This window comes from Lutra lutra, chromosome 2 (genome assembly GCF_902655055.1).
Source record: "Lutra lutra chromosome 2, mLutLut1.2, whole genome shotgun sequence".
NCBI classification, from domain to species: Eukaryota; Metazoa; Chordata; class Mammalia; order Carnivora; family Mustelidae; genus Lutra; species Lutra lutra.
The window spans coordinates 100249132-100268194 of NC_062279.1; the positions used below are offsets into that span (position 1 = coordinate 100249132).

A 19063-nucleotide genomic window follows, 5' to 3' on the forward strand; every position below is an offset into this window, starting at 1 on the left:
TAATTTCGCTATTGCTGATAATGCTGCTATAAACACTGCGGTGCATGTATCCCTTTGACTCAGTATTTTTGTATTCTTTGGGTAAATACCTAGCAGTGCAATTGCTGGATCATGGGGCATTTCTATTTTTAACTTTCTGAGGAACCTCCATACTGTTCTCCAGAGTGGCTGCACCAGTTTGCATTCCCACCAACAGTGCAAGAGGTTCCCCTTTCTCCACATCCTCACCAACACCTGCTGTTTCCTGTGTTAATTTTGGTCTAAGTTACCAAATACATTTTTAACCTAAATAAGACAAACTATACTTGAAAAACTCTTGTATAACCTATTTCAGGTGGGTAGAATGGAGAGCACAAAGCTATTAGATGGTACAGGGTTTAACTAGAAGATGGTAAGGAACCAATGAGACCGAAATAGAGGGCTCATGAAACCAAAGACAGACTAGAACAGTGGGGCTGAAGGGAGAATGAAAAGCCTCAACAGTCAAGCTAACCTTTCATCTTGTGAGCAATGGAAGCCATTCACTGACAGATCAAAGTGATTAAATACTGATGACAAGTAGGGGAATAGAAAAGACAACCAGTTTAAGTGCAAAATATTAAACATGGTTTTAGATTTGCTGAGTTTATGAGATTCAAATAAAAATGTAGTCTTATAATTTAGTGGTCCCAGAGTTCAGTAACTGTCATAACAAGAGAAGTTGAAAAAAAGTAGAGCAAGAGTAAGGCAAGTTTAACAATCAGCTGCAAAGAATCTCAGGAAGCTTCTAATTGTTGCTACATCTCAGAATGTAGTAACATTCTGTGAAAACTAGCACATGTATCAAACACAATATTAACTTTGTTGGACAATCCTAATATAATAAGGCTTAACATAGTGGCTCAGTCCTTAAGCATCTGCCTTCAGTTCTGGTCATGATCCCAGGACCCTGGGATCAAGCCCCACATTGGGCTCCATACTCTGCCAGAAGCCTGCTTCTCCCTCTCCCACAATCCCCTGCTTGTGTTCCTCTCTTGCATGCGCGAGTTCTCTCTCAATCTCTCTCTCTCTGTTAAATAAATAAATAAATAAATAAATCTTTAATTAAAAAAAAAAAGCTAAATACTTTCCAGATATAATATCATTTCTCTAATCTGACTGAAGTTTAGATTCTTGCTTCTAGCCATGTGCAAATCTACAGAGCTTGAATTCCAAAACCACGGTATGCTTTTCCATGGTTGTAAACACTCACGATTTTTCATTAACTCTCAACTCAAACACACTTACAAACTATCTTTTCTAGAAATAACAATGAGCCTTCCCCTCAGAAGACTCAATTAGTGTCTTCCATTACTTCATTGAACAAATATTACTAAGAACTTCCACCATCCCCCCCTCCACACACACAGCTTTAGGACATCACCTAAAAATTAATTTTAAGACAGTTCCCTTGGCACTAAAAAGAGTTAAAGCAGTAACTCAAAAATGCAGTCCACAGATTTCTGCTGGTTATAGTCTACAACCAGGGTAGGTATAGAAATGGGAAGTAAGTACTTAGAAAACTTTACAACAATTTGACAGTATTTTTGTACCTGTCAAAACTAGTAACAGCAAACTCGGGCTTACATTTCTGCATTTTTTCATTTTTCTTTATCCTACTTTTAGGATTTATAAAAACATTACACGAACAATTGTTTAAAAACAAAAGGGGTGCCTGGATGGTTTAGTCTGTAGAGCATTTGACTCTTGATCTTGGGGCCGTAAGTTCGAGTCTCACATTGGGTATAGAGATTACTTAAAAAGTAAAGTCTTTATAAATAAATAAATAACTCACTTTCTACCAGAGTATGAGAGACACTGGTTTAGATCACATACTCTGTAGCTAGGCTATCCAGGTTGGAATCCCAGCTCTGCCATTCACAGTTGTGTAATTTCAGGCAAGTTCAACAGAGCACCGAATAATGGATAATAATATCCTATTTTCAGTAGCACTTCCTTATATATACCCCTTGCTTCACTGTTCTTTAGTTGAGTTAGAAAAGATCATTTGTGGCCTTAAGAGAAATGTAAATGCTATTTTGGCAAAGAGAGTTGTAATTATCTCTACAAGTTACTCACCCAACATTTCAGTAAACTGAAAGCACTACATACATTAAAGATGCGAAATAGGGGCGCCTGGGTGGCTCAGTGGGTTAAAGCCTCTGCCTTCGGCTCAGGTCATGATCCCAGCAGGGTCCTGGGATCGAGCCCCAAGTTGGGCTCTCTGCCCCGCAGGGAGCCTGCTTCCTCCCCCTCTCTCTCTGTGCCTCTCAGCCTACTTGTGATTTCTCTCTCTCTGTCAAATAAATAAAATCTTAAAAAAAAGATGCGAAATAATGGAAAAGAATGGTGCATTGTGACTTGTAAAGTGGTAACACCCACCCTCACACTTCATACAAACTATGAGTTTTTACTTGATAGTAATATTTGCCAAGCAGTTACTATTAAATAATGTGCTACATATTTTTACATACATTATTTCAATATTTACATAATCTCAATATATTCAATCTTCACAATACTGTGAAACTACTAATGCTCTCTGCTCTTCAAATTTAAGTGCTGGAAGTTAATGTGGCCTAGCTGTATGCTACATTTGAATCCAGGACCATCAGGATTCACAGCTAGGGATACCATATGTCCTGGTTTTTACCTGTTTATTGTTTCAGTGTGTCAGCAGAATCTTCGTTCACGCCCCAAAAGTGCCCAGAGTTGGATAATAAATTATATAAGGTTATCAAGGTACTCTTTCCAGGCTGCACAACACTACAGTATGTACTATGCCTTGCGCCACAGCCTCGGACTCAATACCTTCACTATCCTGCAAATGCATGGCACTGTCAATAAACTAGAAAAAAGGCATGAATGGTATACCTTACTCCCAACACAAACACAAAATTCCACCAGGAAAAAAAGCTTGTAAATGCCAATGATCAATTATAGTGAGTTTGTAGTATTATGTAAGATAGCATACTAAATGCCTATATGGTCAAATACCTCAGAAATACAGTCAAGTATAAATAAAATCCTCTCTTTATGGCTACAAATAACTGAAAGGAGAAAATCATTTCATGTAAGTAAGATACGTAAACAGATCTCAAGATATATTACTCTTCCCTTTAGTCTCCAGTCAGCTCCCAGGTCCCTTTTTAGCAAACAAGGCATTTCCCCCAGCACTCTCCATATGTAAATTAGTATGACTAATTAACTAGTACAGGAGAACAAGTAGTCTTACCACTTGCCTTGTAAGGAATAAAAAAAAAATTGGTGTAAACACTGAAAATTAACCACAAATAATTAAATCAATTATTCTGGTTGTTATAGTAATATCAGCTAATTGACATCACTCTTCACAAAAGTGGAGGCTGTGGATTTTGCAGATATTCTTCCTTGTCTGTAATGAAGAATCAAAATAGTGACTTTCATGCTCTAAACTAAAACGTGGAGGTGGAAAAACAACATAAGCAGATTTAGCAAAATACAAACCTTTTAAGCTTAAAGGCACTGTTCAAATGGAGAAATTTTTTTCCATGTAAAAGACTATGAGACCCTAACTATCAATTCTGATTCAAAAGACAGTACTTTTTAACATTCTTTTCAACTGATGTAAAATGGCATCTACACAACAAAAAATATTGGAAGCTGAGGTATAGAAAGGAAGAACTGTGATGATTTGTACAAATTGTGTCATATCTATAAGTACTGCAAAATTTAATAGCTGTTCAATCTATTTAAGTAACAATAACCTAATTACCTGACTAAAATTAATGACTAGCAAGCACTAAACTTTTCAGTGAACAGAGTTGATTAACTTTGCAGCTCTATAGCTAAAAATGGTTATTTCTGGATAGACAGCAAGATATACTTAACCACATTTTACTAATATTAAAAAAAAAATTCCCTACAGGCCACACTTGAATTTCCGACCTTATGGAATACAATTTTTAAAACTTGGATGCATGTATCTTTAACTCTTTACTAGAAAGACTTGGAGGCATCTTGTTTCATTTGAAATCTGTCAGCCAAATTACACTGCACATCTTATGTAGCTTAGGAGAAAATTCCAAATTCAGAAAGGAAAATGTGATGACAGAGACATAAAAAATAAACATGTGTCAATAGAATGATAAAGCTAATGATAAAATTTAAATGTCAATGCTACTTAAACCAAAGACTACCAAAAGACTCATATATAAAAAGACTCACATTATAACAACTAAGGAAATTTATAGGAGTTAAACATTATACAAAATTAAAAAGTGCTCCAAATAACATTAAAATCATGTAAGGACAAGCATTTTCACTGCACAAAATTACACTGGTTCCAGCAGCATGGCAATTTCTATTTCAATTATTCTTTAAAGCTTCATAATTACAATTTGTAAGGCAAACATTTTAAAGAATTTAACTACTGATTCTTTTTAAGTTTATACCTTTTAAAATTGTAACTAAAATTTCATGACACTGATTGAAATCTTTACAGTCCCAGTTAAACAAGTAAGCAGCTGCTTTTTTTACAGCTGAATTTTCTAAATTCTACATTTTTTAGAAGTTCTATAATGTTAAAAGTTAAAGATTAAAATTGTGATATAAACTAGTTTTGGTTTTTTTGTTTTTGTTTTTATAATTTCTACACCCAGGGAGGGGCTCAAACTCATGCCTCTGAGATCAAGAGTCATGCTCTACCAAATGAGCCAGCCAGGGCCCCAAAACAATAATTTTAGTAAGAAAATTAGAGTTGTCCTTTCTTGTTTCAAATATTTAAATTATCTTCCAGAAGAAATCAACCTATTTTTCTTTAAAAAATTAGAAAACTAGAGACAGTCACAGTTTCAAATGTCCCCAGCTTTACAGAGTAAGTTATACCCTTCCACTTACTGAGCTTAAGTTAATGAACTACAAGCTTCCAAATATAAAAAGAGCTTTACTCTTTAACTCAGTAATTATACTTCTCAGATTTCTTCAAAAAAAAGTACCAGGACACTAACAGTTTTGTGTATTTTATGTTAGTAAATAAAAAGTACAGTCAACATATATCAAAAGGTAGACCAAAAAGTAAGATCTACTATGGTGTTCACAATATAGGCACTAAATGTGATGCTTAGAAAATTATTTTAAAATGCTAATGTAAATGTGAGAAAAGGTAGATTACAGAACTGTACAAACAAGAATCACTTCACTTTTCCAGTGGAGGGGAGGCACTTTTTAAGAAGTCCTAAATAAACTATGGTTAACATATTGTTCTGCGCAAAAAGAAATGAGCTATCCAACTGTGAAAAGACACGGAGGTATGACACTAAGTGAAAGAAGTCAATCTGAAAAGACTACATGCTGAATGATTCCAACTATATGACATTCTGGAAAAGGCAAAACTATAGAGGCAGTAAAAAGATCAGTGGTTGCTGGGGGTTAGAAGGGAGGGATGAATAAGCAGAAAACAGAAGATTTTAGGCAGTGAAACTCCTTCTGTATGATACAATGGTAAATACATGTCACTATTTGTCCAAACCCAAAGACTACAACACCAAGAGTGAAACCTAATGTAAACTAGAGACTTCAGACGACAATGACGTGTCAACATAGGTTCATTTGGTATAACATATGTTCCACTCAGGTATGGGATGTGGGGGGTGGAGGGCTGTGCATAAAGAAGTATACCAGAAGCCTCTCTACCTTCCTCTCAATGTTATAATGAACCAAAAATTGCTCTTAAAAATTACTGTTATTTAAAAGCAAAAGAGGCGCCTGGGTGGCGCAGTCTGTTAAGCCTTCAACTCTTGGTTTTAGCTCAGGGCGGGATCTCAGGATCCTGAGATATGGAGCCCCACATCAGGCTCCGGGCTCATTGTGGAGTCGGCTTGAGATTCTCTCTCTCCCTCTGCCCCTCCCGTTCATAAGCCCGTCTCTATCAAGTAAATATATAAATCTTTAAAAATAAATAAAGAAATAAAGGAAAAGAGGTACAAAAGATGAGGTAAGGAGAAAAAAAGCCCACAAACAAGAAAAACCAAAATATTACCAAAGAAAATCTAGTTGTGATTACAAAAGACTTTTATTTTCTTCACACAGATCTAAATGTCCCAAATTTATTAGAACAAAATTGTACTGAAACCAAATATATATTTGAATCTTCTGGACTGCTCAGTCTGTCCCAGTGAACTGTCAGTCCCATTTACACCAATACATTTTTAAGAGTTAACTTTGTTCAATATTTTTTTCTCATTGTAAGTCAAGTTCTCCATTCCTCTTTTCTCTTTAAAAATGTACGGCCAATTCTCATTTATTTATCCTTTCAAATAAACTTTATAATCATTTTATTTATTTTTTTTACTTTTTAAAGATTTTATTTATTTATTTGATAGAGATCAAGTAGGCAGAGAGGCAGGCAGAGAGAGGGAGAAGCAGACTCCCTGCTGAGCAGAGCCCGATGCGGGGCTCGATCCCCGAACCCTGGGATCATGACCTGAGCTGAAGGCAGAGGCTTTAACCAACTGAGCCACCCAGGTACCCTTATAATCATTTTATAAAGCAGGAGTTTGCAAACTTTTTCTATAAAGGCTCAAGGAGTAAATATTTTATGCTGATGATCTTTCTATCACTTATTCTGTTTTGTTTTACAACCCTCTGAAATATAAAACATGTTCTTAGCTAGCAGGCCACACAAGAACAGCACTAAGGCCAGTTTGTGGACCTCAGCATATAGTTCCCCATCCCCCTGCAATGATTTTGGCATTTTGATTCAGTATATACTGAATTTAAGCATTAAATTCAGGAAAAATTAACATCTTCCCAATACTGAATCATTCCCAAAAGCAAATTATGACTTTGTTTATTAAAGCCCTCCACTGTATTCCTCAGTAGAACTGTATAGCTTTCATTTATGAATTCTGCAAATTACTTACTAGGTTTATAATTTCTGGGCACCTGAAGGCACTGGTTCCTGGGTACATGAAAGTGGCCAATTACTTGCTAGGTTTACTATTCCTGCCACTTTCTGCCTAGTTAGAGAAAAACTGTAATACTGTGTTCTATTATCAGAATGCAACAATAAGTTACTTTTTAAATGTCATACTAAGTGTTACTTTCTCTTTCTTTCTTTTTTGCTCTTTAGTAATTCAGTAACTTTAAGCTCAAAGGAGAGCTGAGTTAAGCACTCAGAAGTATCTAGCACATGACAGGTACTCAAATGTTTGAATAAATGATTTTAATTTTGTTCCCTCTCAAAATCCCATTAAAACTATAACAGATTTTTTTTCTAAGCCCACAACTATGGAAAGAGCAGGGGAAAAAAGGAAAAGGGCTGGAACACGGATGGACAAGTGGTCACTAATCAATATATATAGCTAGATCCTAAAAGTCTCAAAAGCTGGCAGCACCTTTAGAACTGACAGTGAAAGAGGGAGGTAAATAAAGAGAATATGGCAAAAGCTATTTGAAAAATAACTAGATTCTTCAATTTCCTCCCTCCACATTCACAGGATTGCTGCCATGGATTCAAAAATAAAAAAGGAGGTAAATAAAGAGAATATGGCAAAAGCTATTTGAAAAAATAACTAGATTCTTCAATTTCCTCCCTCCACCTTCACAGGATTGCTGCCATGAGTTCAAAAAGAAAAAAGAAAATAAGCAACTTGGAGGGGAGAGACAGGGAAAAGAAAATGCCTTCAAAAATATGTACCTATATATATCCTCCAAAGGATAAAATGTTGCATCACAATTATAGGAAGCTATAACGTCAACATTGAAAAGAGAAGAGAAAAAGAAGACATCTGGAAATTAAAATTATGACAGAAAAGATTGGAAAATAAATTTCCCAGAAAAGATAGAAAATGAAAGCAAGATTTAAACTTAAAAAAAAAAAAAGGGGGGGGGGCACCTGGGTGGCTCAGTGGGTTAAAGCCTCTGCCTTCGGCTCAGGTCGTGATCCCGGGGTCCTGGGATCGAGCCCCGCATTGGGCTCTCTGCTCAGCAAGGAGCCTACTTCCCTTCCTCTCTCTCTGCCTGCCTTCTGCCTACTTGTGATCTCTGTCTGTCAAATAAATAAATAAAATCTTTAAAAAAAAAAAAAAAGAAAAAAGAAAAAAAAATCAGAGAACCACGCTAGGCGATCTAGTATCTGAATAACTGTTTTAAAGAGAGGAAAGAAAAGAGAAATGAAAGTCACAAATAAATCTAAAGTGATGAATAGGAGTTACCAGATAAAAAAGTGCAATGAGTACCTAGCACAGTAGAGCATGTCACTGTGAAATGGGGACAAAAAAATTTGGGGGTTGAAGTAGGAGAACTAGTCACACAAAGAGAAGAGGAAAAGAAAGGAAAGGAAAGAGAAAAGGAAGTAGCCATCAGAATATGTGACTTTAAACAGTTACCAAAAGAAGATGACCTGAAATAACGACTAAAATTCTGAAGAAAAGAATTTTACACCCAGCCAAACTACAGGACATTGCTTAATAGTCCAGGTATCAAAAAGAGCCAAATCTTTTGGCTCTTTCAACTCTTTTGTATCTTTTCTCAAAAAATTTTGTATCTTTTCTCAAAAAATTACTTGAGATGTGACCTACTGAAATGAAACAGAAAACCAAGTAAGACAACAAGGGACACAAAGGAAGTCCGATGAGGGAATCACGGGCATAGTCAAAGACAGGTGTGCACCAGGTATAGAGAGCAACGTCCAGATTGGAGCAATGTGATTCAGGCTACATTCTTCATCTGATGGCTGTAATGATCAAGATCCTTATTATTCTACACTTAAAACAAAACACTGATTGCCATGGTTAGTCTAGCCCAGATTTTTAACTGTACTTAACTCAGCTTAACCTGTGTTGACAAAGTTCCCTTTGTCTCCTTTGTGCCCTTTCCCCTGAAACAGCTACAAATTTCACATTGAGGAACTTGCACTTAAAACAACACAAAAGCATCTTACTAGCACAAAACACTCTCCTAACTAAAGGTTCTTTGCCTGGCTCACACCATAACCTGCCAGGTAACAACTGTGGAGTCCTATGTTTCCCAGAATATGTTCATGATCTTGCCCACTGGTTCCTCCAAGTGGGGCCTTAGTAGAGATTCGAGGAAGCTGAAGCCATCATAAAGACATGATGATGTCTTAGGTGATGAATACACAGGTCATCAACTTATTACTCTAAAACGTATGCACATGTGCATCTTCTATGTTTTTTACATATAAATCGATCACAATTAGAAAAAGAGGTGTATTAAAGCCTCTGCCTTCAGCTCAGGTCATGATCCCAGGGTCCTGGGATGGAGCCCCACATAGGGTTCTCTGCTCAGCAGGGAGACTGCTGCCCCCCCCCCCCGCCTGCCTCTCTGCCTACTTGTGATCTGTCAAATAAATAAATAAAATCTTAAAAAAAAGGAGTAGTTCTAAAAAAATTATAGCCTGATAGCCAGCTATAATCACAAAGTATTTTATCTAACCAGCAGAGTTTTAATTTTCAATTTATTGCCAAAACATTTACCTTGCAGCTATACTACCTCATGTATGGAACCTTAGTAGAAGGCTATTATAAAATGAATTAGCAAATAGTTGGAAATAACCCAAATGTATAGAAATACAATACAGAAATAACTATGTTTAAGACCAAACCATGCAATACATACCATCAGGGAGGAAAAAAAAGAAAAAAAAGCAAAAGATTTATGGGCTGATATGCAAGGCTCTAAAACACCTATTATTAAGTGAAAAACATAATGTGCCAGATTAGTGTATACAGTTGGCCATTTTTTTTTAAAGAATATATACCCTTTTTGCTTATATATATACAAATTTCCATGGAAAGAAGTGATGATGCTGGCTGTGTCTAGAAGTGATCTACCTGAATGTGATCAGCTTGAGACACAGACTTCACTATATAGTCTTTTGTACAAAATCTGAATTTCAAACAACATAAAGTACTGCCTATTCACAAGTTTTTTTAAACAGCACAAAAAGGCTACAGGACAATTTTAATTATCCATACAAGAACAAATAATTGCCTTTGAAAGTTTAAAATACAGACAGAAGTTTCCCTAGGATAAAATTTGATAATTTCTCCAACCAAACTGGTTATAGTTGATTGTACCTTACAAAGTTAAGCCAGATACAATATGCGTATGTTTATACTAGATAGGTCTAGATTCTACAGCTACACTGTCCAATCTGGTAGCCACTAATGACAAATCAAATTAAATTTCAATTAAAATGACATTTAAATTAAAGTTAAATGAAGTTTAAAATTCACTTCTTTGGTGGAATCAGTCACAATTCAAGTGCTCAAAAGCCACGTAGGGCTAGTAGCTACTGTACCAAATAGCACAAATATAGAACATTTCTACCATCACAGAAGTTCTCTTGGACAGCCCTTATCTAAAAGAATCCTCAAAAAACTGGTTAACAGTGCGGATGCATTGGAGAAGGGAACTAGATGGCTGGATAGACAGGAAATAGGTTTTAAACCATAAAAAGACAGGACTGGGTGCCCATGTGGTTTAGTTAAGCTTTTAACTCCTCATTTCTTGGTTTCAGCTCAGGTTGTGATCTCATGATCATGCGATGGCCCATACAGGCTCTGCACTCAGCAGGGAGTCTGCCTGAGAGTCTCTCTCCCTCTCCCTTTACCGACCCACTCGTGCGCACTAGCACGCACTCTCTCTCTCCCCACAAAAAAAATCTTTGGGGGTTGGGGGGGTAGACAGGACTGAGCCTGGGTTAGGCAGCATCCTTAATGCTGCATGTTAACTCAGTTAATCCTTACTGTACTTCAAATACAGTTTCTTTTGTAATCCTAAGTATTTTACTCAATGCATTTAAAAACATTATTCTGACAATGGAGCCATAGACCTCACTGCTAAAGGGATCCATTTGAATTCTGGACCATGAGCATGTATTACTAATTCAAGAAAAAAGTAAAAAAAAAAAAAAAAAAAAAAAGCTAAATGTAATTACCTATAAACTGAAATCCAAATGAGATTTTACAATCCTGAACATTATTAAAAAATACAGTGTACAAGTTTCAAATGAAGAGAAGAGACAAGAAAAAAGAAAAGAAAAACCCGAATTGCTCCATACCACAGCCCATAAATCATTTGATATATCTTTTCAACAATGGGTTTTTGGGTTTTTCTTTTTTAAATTTATTTGAGAGAGCATGCACATGCGTGGGGGAAGGGGCAGAGGGAGAGAGAGAAGCAGACCTCCCACTGGGCATGGAGCCTGACCCAGGGCTCAAACCTAGGACCCAGAGATCATGACCTAAGCCAAAATCAAGAGTCTGCAGCTTAAACAACTGAGCCACCCAGGCGCCCCTCAAAGACAGAATTTTATATTTAATTTACTTGTGCAAAATGATCTATATAGCAATTTATGCTTAAGGTAGGAGTTTTACTGACAATAAGGACTTAGACTTTTAGTCTTGAATTTCAGTTTCTTTTCTTTGAATAGAATAGTAACACAACTTGGGCCCAAGGGCCTGAGTTTGAGTTCTAAGCTAGGCAGGGAAAAAAATTACTTGAAATATGAATTTCCCAGCTATTATTTATCTCAAAATAGTAAGAGAATTAGGGAGAAAAACTACAAGAAAAAGATGTTTCATCTTTCCATTAAAATATTAAATTTTCTTTCCTTAGTTAATACTTGGAAGTTATCAGACTTTGTGAATGCATAAGGTGTTGCCCTAAGATGACTATGTAAAACCCCATAAAAATTCTTCATAAGAACACTAACACGGGACGCCTGGGTGGCTCAGTCATTTAAGTGTCCGACTCTTGAATGCAGCTCAGGTCATAATTTAGGGTCCTGGGATCAACCCTGCATCAGGCCCCATGCTTAGTACAGCCACTTGATATTCTCTTACTCTCACCCTCTGCCCTTCCCCCCCACTGGTGCTATTTCCCTCTAAATAAATAAAATGTTTAAGAAAAAAACAAAACACTGACATTAGTTCATATAAATATAAAAATCTTATTGATGGTCACTGTAATAAGCAGACCATTGAAAGACTAATTTCTGTTCAGCAATTTTATAGTAACAAGTTTAATACATACAGCTAAAAACATGCAAATATACATTTTAGCTCTAACAATTACTGCAAAGCCTTGAATTTCAGAGAAACGGTCTTCCTACTATCTTCCTCAAACACCTGAGCTTCTAAGACTAGCAACATCAGGGGTGCTTGGGTGCCTCAGCTGGTTAAGCAACTGACTCCTGACTTAGGCTCAGGTCATGATCTCATGAGATTGAGCATGCGGATCCACACTCAGTGGGGAGTCTGCTTGAAATTCTCCCTCCCTCTCCCTCCACACCTCCCCAACAGGCGGTCATGCCCCTGAATGCAGGCACTCTCTCTCTCTCTAACTTGCTCTCTAAACAATAAATCTGTTAAAAAAAAAAAAAAAAAAAGGCTAGCAATTATTATACTGAAACATTTTCAAAACAACTACTTAACTCTTAGTCCTTTCATCAAAATTACTAACAGTACAAAGGTAGTTATTAGTAAATTCCATAATGACAAATTCTTAAAAACTTACTGTGTCTTTACTAGCGAAATATCTTAATTGGCAAATTATTTGATTTTGATTTGACAAGGTCCAAAAGCAAATGAGAAAGGGGGGAAGGAAGTGACCATTTGCTTTCTTCAGAAATCTATCCAAAATGTTGTGGACCAGTTCTAAAATATAAACTTAGGTGTAACAACTTGTTTAGTCCTTGGATTTAGACACCACAGTGCTATTTCCTTACTGTACTTCGGTTATCAGTTATCTAACACTGTAGTACAAAAGAGCCTAAAATGTCCACACACTTTCTTTTAGAGCTGCAGCAAAATACCTAGTTAATCAAATTAATCTTTCCAAATCACATAAGGAAAACACATTACAGGGCCATTGGAAAGACTGTGTCACAGTTAAGAACACATATGCTGGAATTTGCTGCTTTAGTTTGAACTCCACCCCACCATTTATTAGCTGTGCGATCTTGAGCAAGTTAGTCACACAAAGTAACTTAATCGCTTTGTGCCCTGGTTTCCTCATCTGAATTACGGATAATGATATCTCCCTCACAGGGCTCTGTAGGATTAAATGAATTAATATATGTAAAGTAATGTGGTGCCTGACATACATAAGTGCTACATTTTAATTAAGAAATAAAGATCTGCCTACATTAAAAATCAGTTACAAATAGGTTCTGCTTAAAGGTCTTTTTTTTTTTTTCAAAGATTTTATTTACCTGACAGAGAGACAGAGCGGGGAGTGGGGAGGCGGTGGTGAAGGGAAGGATGGCAAAGGGAGGAAGAGGAGGAGCAGGCAGGGAGGCCCACATGGGGCTGGATCCCAGGACTCTGGGACAATGACCTGAGCCAAAGGCAGATGCTTAACTGGCTAAGCCATCCAGGCACCCCTTAAAAGTCATTTTTAAGACAATTGCTTAGAACTCTATATCCATTTCCCTGGAAATTCAATGCTGGTTAGATTTGTCCTAATGCCACAGAAACTTACTGAACAATGTGACTAAATCACAGCTTTCCATTGTTTCTGTGGAATAATGTATCAAAAGTTCCAACTAGGGGGGAAAAAGAACTTATTTTCTGACCACATTCTAGGTACCTGCAAGTCAAAGTGATCCTTTCTTTTTTCTCCAGACATAAACAGGAACTTTCGAACAAACACTAGTGATTTTTATGATAGGGATAGGAGTGGGAAGAGTATCTCAGGATTGTACAGCATAAGCTTTGCATTTCTTGCCAATGACTAAGGACTGATCATCAAAAGGCAGCCACATGAATTTCTGAGCAAAAAGAAGAAAAGGTGAGTATACGTATGCATGAATACACCTGCATGCAACACATTCATGGACTCTTAACTTGGTATACCTAGGTCTTCATCACTAACAAACTGTCATCCCTGAATACTGAACTTGAAAATCAAAATCACTGTAAGATATCTTATTCCCATTTTCTCAGCTAAACTTAGAAATTTCAGTCAAGGTCAAACATATTAAAATTAGACTACAACCCCTGCTCTTTTCACTACTCTAAAAATTCTCTACAACAAAGATGGAAAAACTAACAGGTACCAGAAGAGCAAGAAAATTTCCAGCACTAGCAGAGAAGGAAAAGTAGAAATTATCTTTGCCAGAGTAACCATTTCACAAGCTCCTTGTTATATCCAGGTACTCTACTACATTTTTAACCTTATATAAATTAAACAACATATTTTAGTATTGCCTAGAATTTGCTGTCCAAATTGGATTAAGCTTACCTAATTCATTTAACACTGTATGCTCTGCAACTTCAGTGTATAAATTAGGACTGCTTTCTAAATTGGATTTCTCTAGGTCAAATGATTATGCATAGTATTAATTCAAAGTATAAAATGAAGTGAAATTTGAAATATAAACACCAGAACCAAATTTATTTGGTTTATGAATGAACTTTGATACATATACTGGTTTTTTTCATTAAGGTGAAAACATAGTATTAACTTGCAAGGTCTGCCTGTCAATCAACAGTCTTTGATTAACCAAAAACACTGAATTATATACAACAGATTTGTCAATATATACGTAAGCCTTATTTACTTTTTAAAAAAAATTTTTAAATATTTTTATTTATTTATTTGCTAGAGATCACAAGTAGGCAGCAAGGCAGGTGGGGGCGGGGGAGCAGGCTCCCTGGCTGAGCAGAGAGCCGGATGTGGAGCTTGATCCCATGGCCCTGAGATCATGACCTGAGTGGAAGGCAGAGGCTTTAACCCACGGAGCCACCCAGGGGCCCAAGCCTTATTTACTTTTAATAAGCTCTTTGTAGTACAAAACATGTTTCTAAAGGGTAAAAATGGAAACATTAGTTCAGGCGATTGTCCAAGTTGATTCCAGTTATGCAATTAACGTAGTTTTAAAAACCCAAGAGATACAATGTAACTGTATACTTACAGTTTAACTAAACAAACAAACAAAACCCCAAAAACCTCTTACTTTAAAAAGAACTACAAGTCAAAAACCCACCCAACAATGAAGAATGCAGAATGAAGATAGCTACAAAGAAACGTTTTGCCACTGGAAGCAAGATGGCCTGGGGAAACTGCCTTGCCATCTTCACTACTAATATTAAGTCTAATTTTGATCTAGCCAAAAAGTCTAATTTTGACCTAGCCACAAAGTCTAATTTTGACCTAGCCACAGTTCAAATGCCAAGAGACTAACAGGAAAACACTGTTTATCCCAATGTTCAAAATTTTCCCATTATTACCTAGAGAGAGGTAAAATGCTTCCTTTACTTTGCCCTATCAAGCTTCTCAATAACTTTAATATCTGTAAACCACATCTTAATGTAACTGATCTCTTAAACACATTTGAAAAAAATTAAATAATATCAAACAGAAAATGACTGATATTTTATGTAATTTCCATCGTTAAAAATCTCCCAAATATCTAAAAAGGTGGGACAAGCAGGAAAGGCCCATGACTCCTTAAGTGCTTACTGATTATGCCCAACAAAATAAGCAGTAAGGGAACTCACAAGCTATATGAAATAGCAATGAACAAATATAAATATGGTTTCTGTAGGCTTCAGCAGGAACACCTCAACTACAATCAATACTAATCAGCTGTGGTTTAAAAACAACCACCTCCCAGTATTTACAATCATCAAAGAATTCTAAGACTAACCTGTGAAAAAGGTGCATTAAAGGTGCAAAAAAAAAAAAAAAAAGCCATTCTCTCTAAAAATAAACATGTCAATGTATTTTACATACATCTTCATACTACCACTGGCCTTCCACTCTCACACACTTTAGGTTTTTAGGTTCCCTACTCCCTAAATTTAAATGCAGTATCCAAGTTTCCTTCTGTCAGCAATAGAACAAATACTATACTGTATCACCCACCACATCACTGAAAATTAAGCTCCTTAAAAGTTAAATTGAACAAGGCATAGAATCACATCTTGTATAACTCTGTATCCTAAAACACATTTGGTATAGCCTCCTAAACATAACAGAGACTATAAATGTTCACTGACTCAAAATAGTCCTTCAACACTTTGTAGTCCTGTTCTGCGCCACTGAAAGAAAACTGCATAGCTTTGCAAAATCCAAAGGGCCTAAATGTTACTTAAACTTCACAGGATACATCATTATTTCACAGCTTAGAGGTTTTAGCCTTGCCCCTATTACTCGCTGTAATGCTTTTTAATGTTATTGGCAACAGTAGGGAGGAGAGCAGATCCAGTAAAAAGTGGACATGGGAACCTGTTAAAAGGGAGTATTTTCATTTTCATCCTTTACCTTTTTATTTATGTAACATTAATGTTATAAAGTCAGTTAACTGTATCAGCAAGTTAAGAGACAGTTCTGCAGAACATAAATGAAAACACACACCAATGAAGAACAAGTAACCAAAGAGAAGAACTGCCGTAAACTCTGGCAACAAGGTAAGGATAGTTCACACCAACATAATGAAAAAATAAGTCTTTTTGTATTCCACAAGCCTTCCATGACTAATTTTTCATCTAGCTATAAAAGTCTCTAAAAAGTCAAAACAAACTGGTTAAATCATTATCAAAATCACAAACTATCATTAAAGATACACAAAAATATCTAGCAACCAAGATCTAGAACTGCTTCCAGAGTGTCAAAGGTCTTCTAGGTTGTTAAAACAGTCCATTATGCCTCTAAAACAATTTCACTTAGATGTGACATTCCTAAAACTGCAACACAGGCCTGTAAGTTTCAGTGAGCCAGTGCCGGCAAAACCAAACGTGACCAAGATATCCTCTCCTTCGGGCGGTTAACTACCAAATTACTGTTCTGGGATCGGCTTGCTTCACTAAGTTTAAGATGGTGCCTAAACTGAAAAGAAGGCGACAGAATAGGTAAAGGAAAAATAAACAGAAAACTGATTTTAAAAAGTTAAGTTCCTATTTCCAATAAACTATGTCTTAGAAATATTTCAGACTATAAAGGTTTGAAAGAACAGATGGATCAAGACCCATCCGCATTCTCTTGAGACGTGCGCACTGCGCGGAAAACGATGAATGAATGGAAGACAGGCGCGTGTGAAATGCAGCAGGTCCGGCCGGCAACCAGACCAGCAGCAGCGATCTGTAGGCCTCGCTCCTCCCCCTTCCCTCCTCCATGACAGCCCAGTATCAAGCATGGAGGGGAGAGGACAATGTGATCCCCCTTTCTCACCACCATCACCTTTCAACCTACTCTGAGAGCTCTACCGCGCAACACGAGGTTCTCCTCCCCGCCCCAAACCTTTCTCGCCTCCCCTGCCGCCAACCCCGGCAACTCTCGGGCGCGCTGGAGTAACATGCGCTCGCCCCTCTCGGCTCCCCTCGGCGAGGTCGAAGCTTCTCCGCGCGTGCCGCGGAACCACTCCTGCCCAACCCACCCTCCCGCAACGCGCGCCCACCGGCCCCTTGGCCCACCGGTATAAAGACCCGCGCGCGCCCCGCACACGAACCCCCAGGCTGGAGCTCGGGAGGGAGAGAGGGACGGAAAGGCTACCCCGGGGCTCCCTCCTCCATCTCATTCCAGGCCGGCTCGCCACCCACCCTCCCTGCGGATCCGGGCACCCGCTCGAGCCAGTCCTGCGCCCTTCTATCCTGAAGACACAAATCCCACACACCCAGCCCAGAACCCCGATCACTCTCCACCCTAGCAGACCACCTCACGGATCCGCAGGAGGCGCCGTGCCGCCCCTCCCCCACCCCTCTCCCCCTGCTCTCGGGCCCCCACCAGAACGTGTGCGCTACACGCCGCCTCGGCCAGCCTCCGGGGCGCCCCCAATTGCCCGCGGAGAGGTCAGGCCCAAGAAGAGGGGGAGGGGGCAGCAAGGGGTAGCGTGCGCGCCGGGAACGCCGTCCCGCGGGGTCCCCCAGTCCGAAGGGAGACGGAGCGCGGGGACCGCTGGGGGGGGGGCAAAGGCAATACTCACCGGTTCCACAGTCGCCATCTTAGATCGATCTGATCGCACAACCGCTCCTGAAGGGGGGGTGAGAGGAAAAAAATGAGATTCAAACCGGATTGGCCGGCTACTGTCCACGTGATGGACGTGTCCGTTTGGCCCGGCGGCGCCTGCGCACGACTGCGGCTGCGTGGGTAACAAGAGGCTTCTGGGAAGTGGAGTCTTTCTCGCTCACTCTCGCTCTCCCTCTCTTTTTTAAGGGCAAAGAAGTTTAAAAAAATTAAAAAAAGAAAAGGACTGGTCACGTGGTTGGTGGGTCGGGTGCGCGGTTCTCGGCGGCGGACCCTAGCGTGGCGGAGGGTGGTTTTCAGTCCTGTGCTCTTCCGCCTGGATAGCTGCTGTCGCGTTTACTGCCCGGCATCCTTGCTGGGCCCTTTGTTGCCCTTTCCGCCCATCTTCCCCGGAAAGTTGGGAACTGCAGGCTCAGCACGCACAATGAGGCTTCATTTGCTTAGTTGGGGTCCTAGGACAAGTTGTTTATTTAAATTTTGTTTGACTTCCCACCATTTTCTCTTGCTTTCAGAAAGAGGCGGCGATGGAGAGTCGTTGTTTAAAGCAACCGACCTTCCCCCGTCTCCCTGTTCTGCTAAAGAGGGTGGTCACTCATTGCCATCACTGCGAAAGGGGGTGGCGGAACCGCCCGCAGTACCCACTAGCCACAGATTGGGGGAGGGGGAGTGCACCCGACAGCTTTTCCTGTCCCAAATTCTGAGATTAAGACCTCAGGGCTAAATCTTGAGTAGAAGTAAAAATTATTTGAAAGTTTTGTCCTCTAGGTTCCACTACTCTGCTTAACGAGAACGAAAATAGCCGAAGTCCAGGTGCCAGCCAGGGAAGCCACTCTGCGCCCCGCTGACTAAGCCCTGGACTGATTGTCAGAAGTTAGGTCGGTCAACTATGACTCTTGACGTTGACTCATTCTCCTTAGGCGAGTGACTTAATCATTCAGTGCCTCTGCTTTGTCATTTATGAACCACAGATGATAATACACTTACCTCACAAGGGTGTGCTGTGGTAATGATTGTAACCAGCTTTGAAAATGCATCGAACTCTATTAACTACTTAATAATAAGGCAACCT

At 38.7% G+C, this 19063-nt stretch overlaps 1 protein-coding gene across 2 annotated transcripts in view; it reads right to left on the minus strand.

Annotated features, from left to right (window-relative positions):
• The window catches only part of EIF4E (eukaryotic translation initiation factor 4E), a 41851-nt gene extending 23702 nt beyond the window's left edge, over positions 1 to 18149 (minus strand). The window contains exon 1 of one of the 2 annotated variants that reach the window (XM_047718040.1): positions 17954 to 18149. In XM_047718040.1, coding sequence (XP_047573996.1) covers positions 17954 to 17971 — 18 coding nt within the window. In that variant the 5' untranslated portion in view covers positions 17972 to 18149. Of the gene's footprint in view, positions 1 to 17271; positions 17344 to 17953 lie in introns of those variants that run through there. The other variant, XM_047718039.1, reaches the window with a different exon arrangement.
• Between the last annotated feature and the right edge of the window lie 914 nt (positions 18150 to 19063).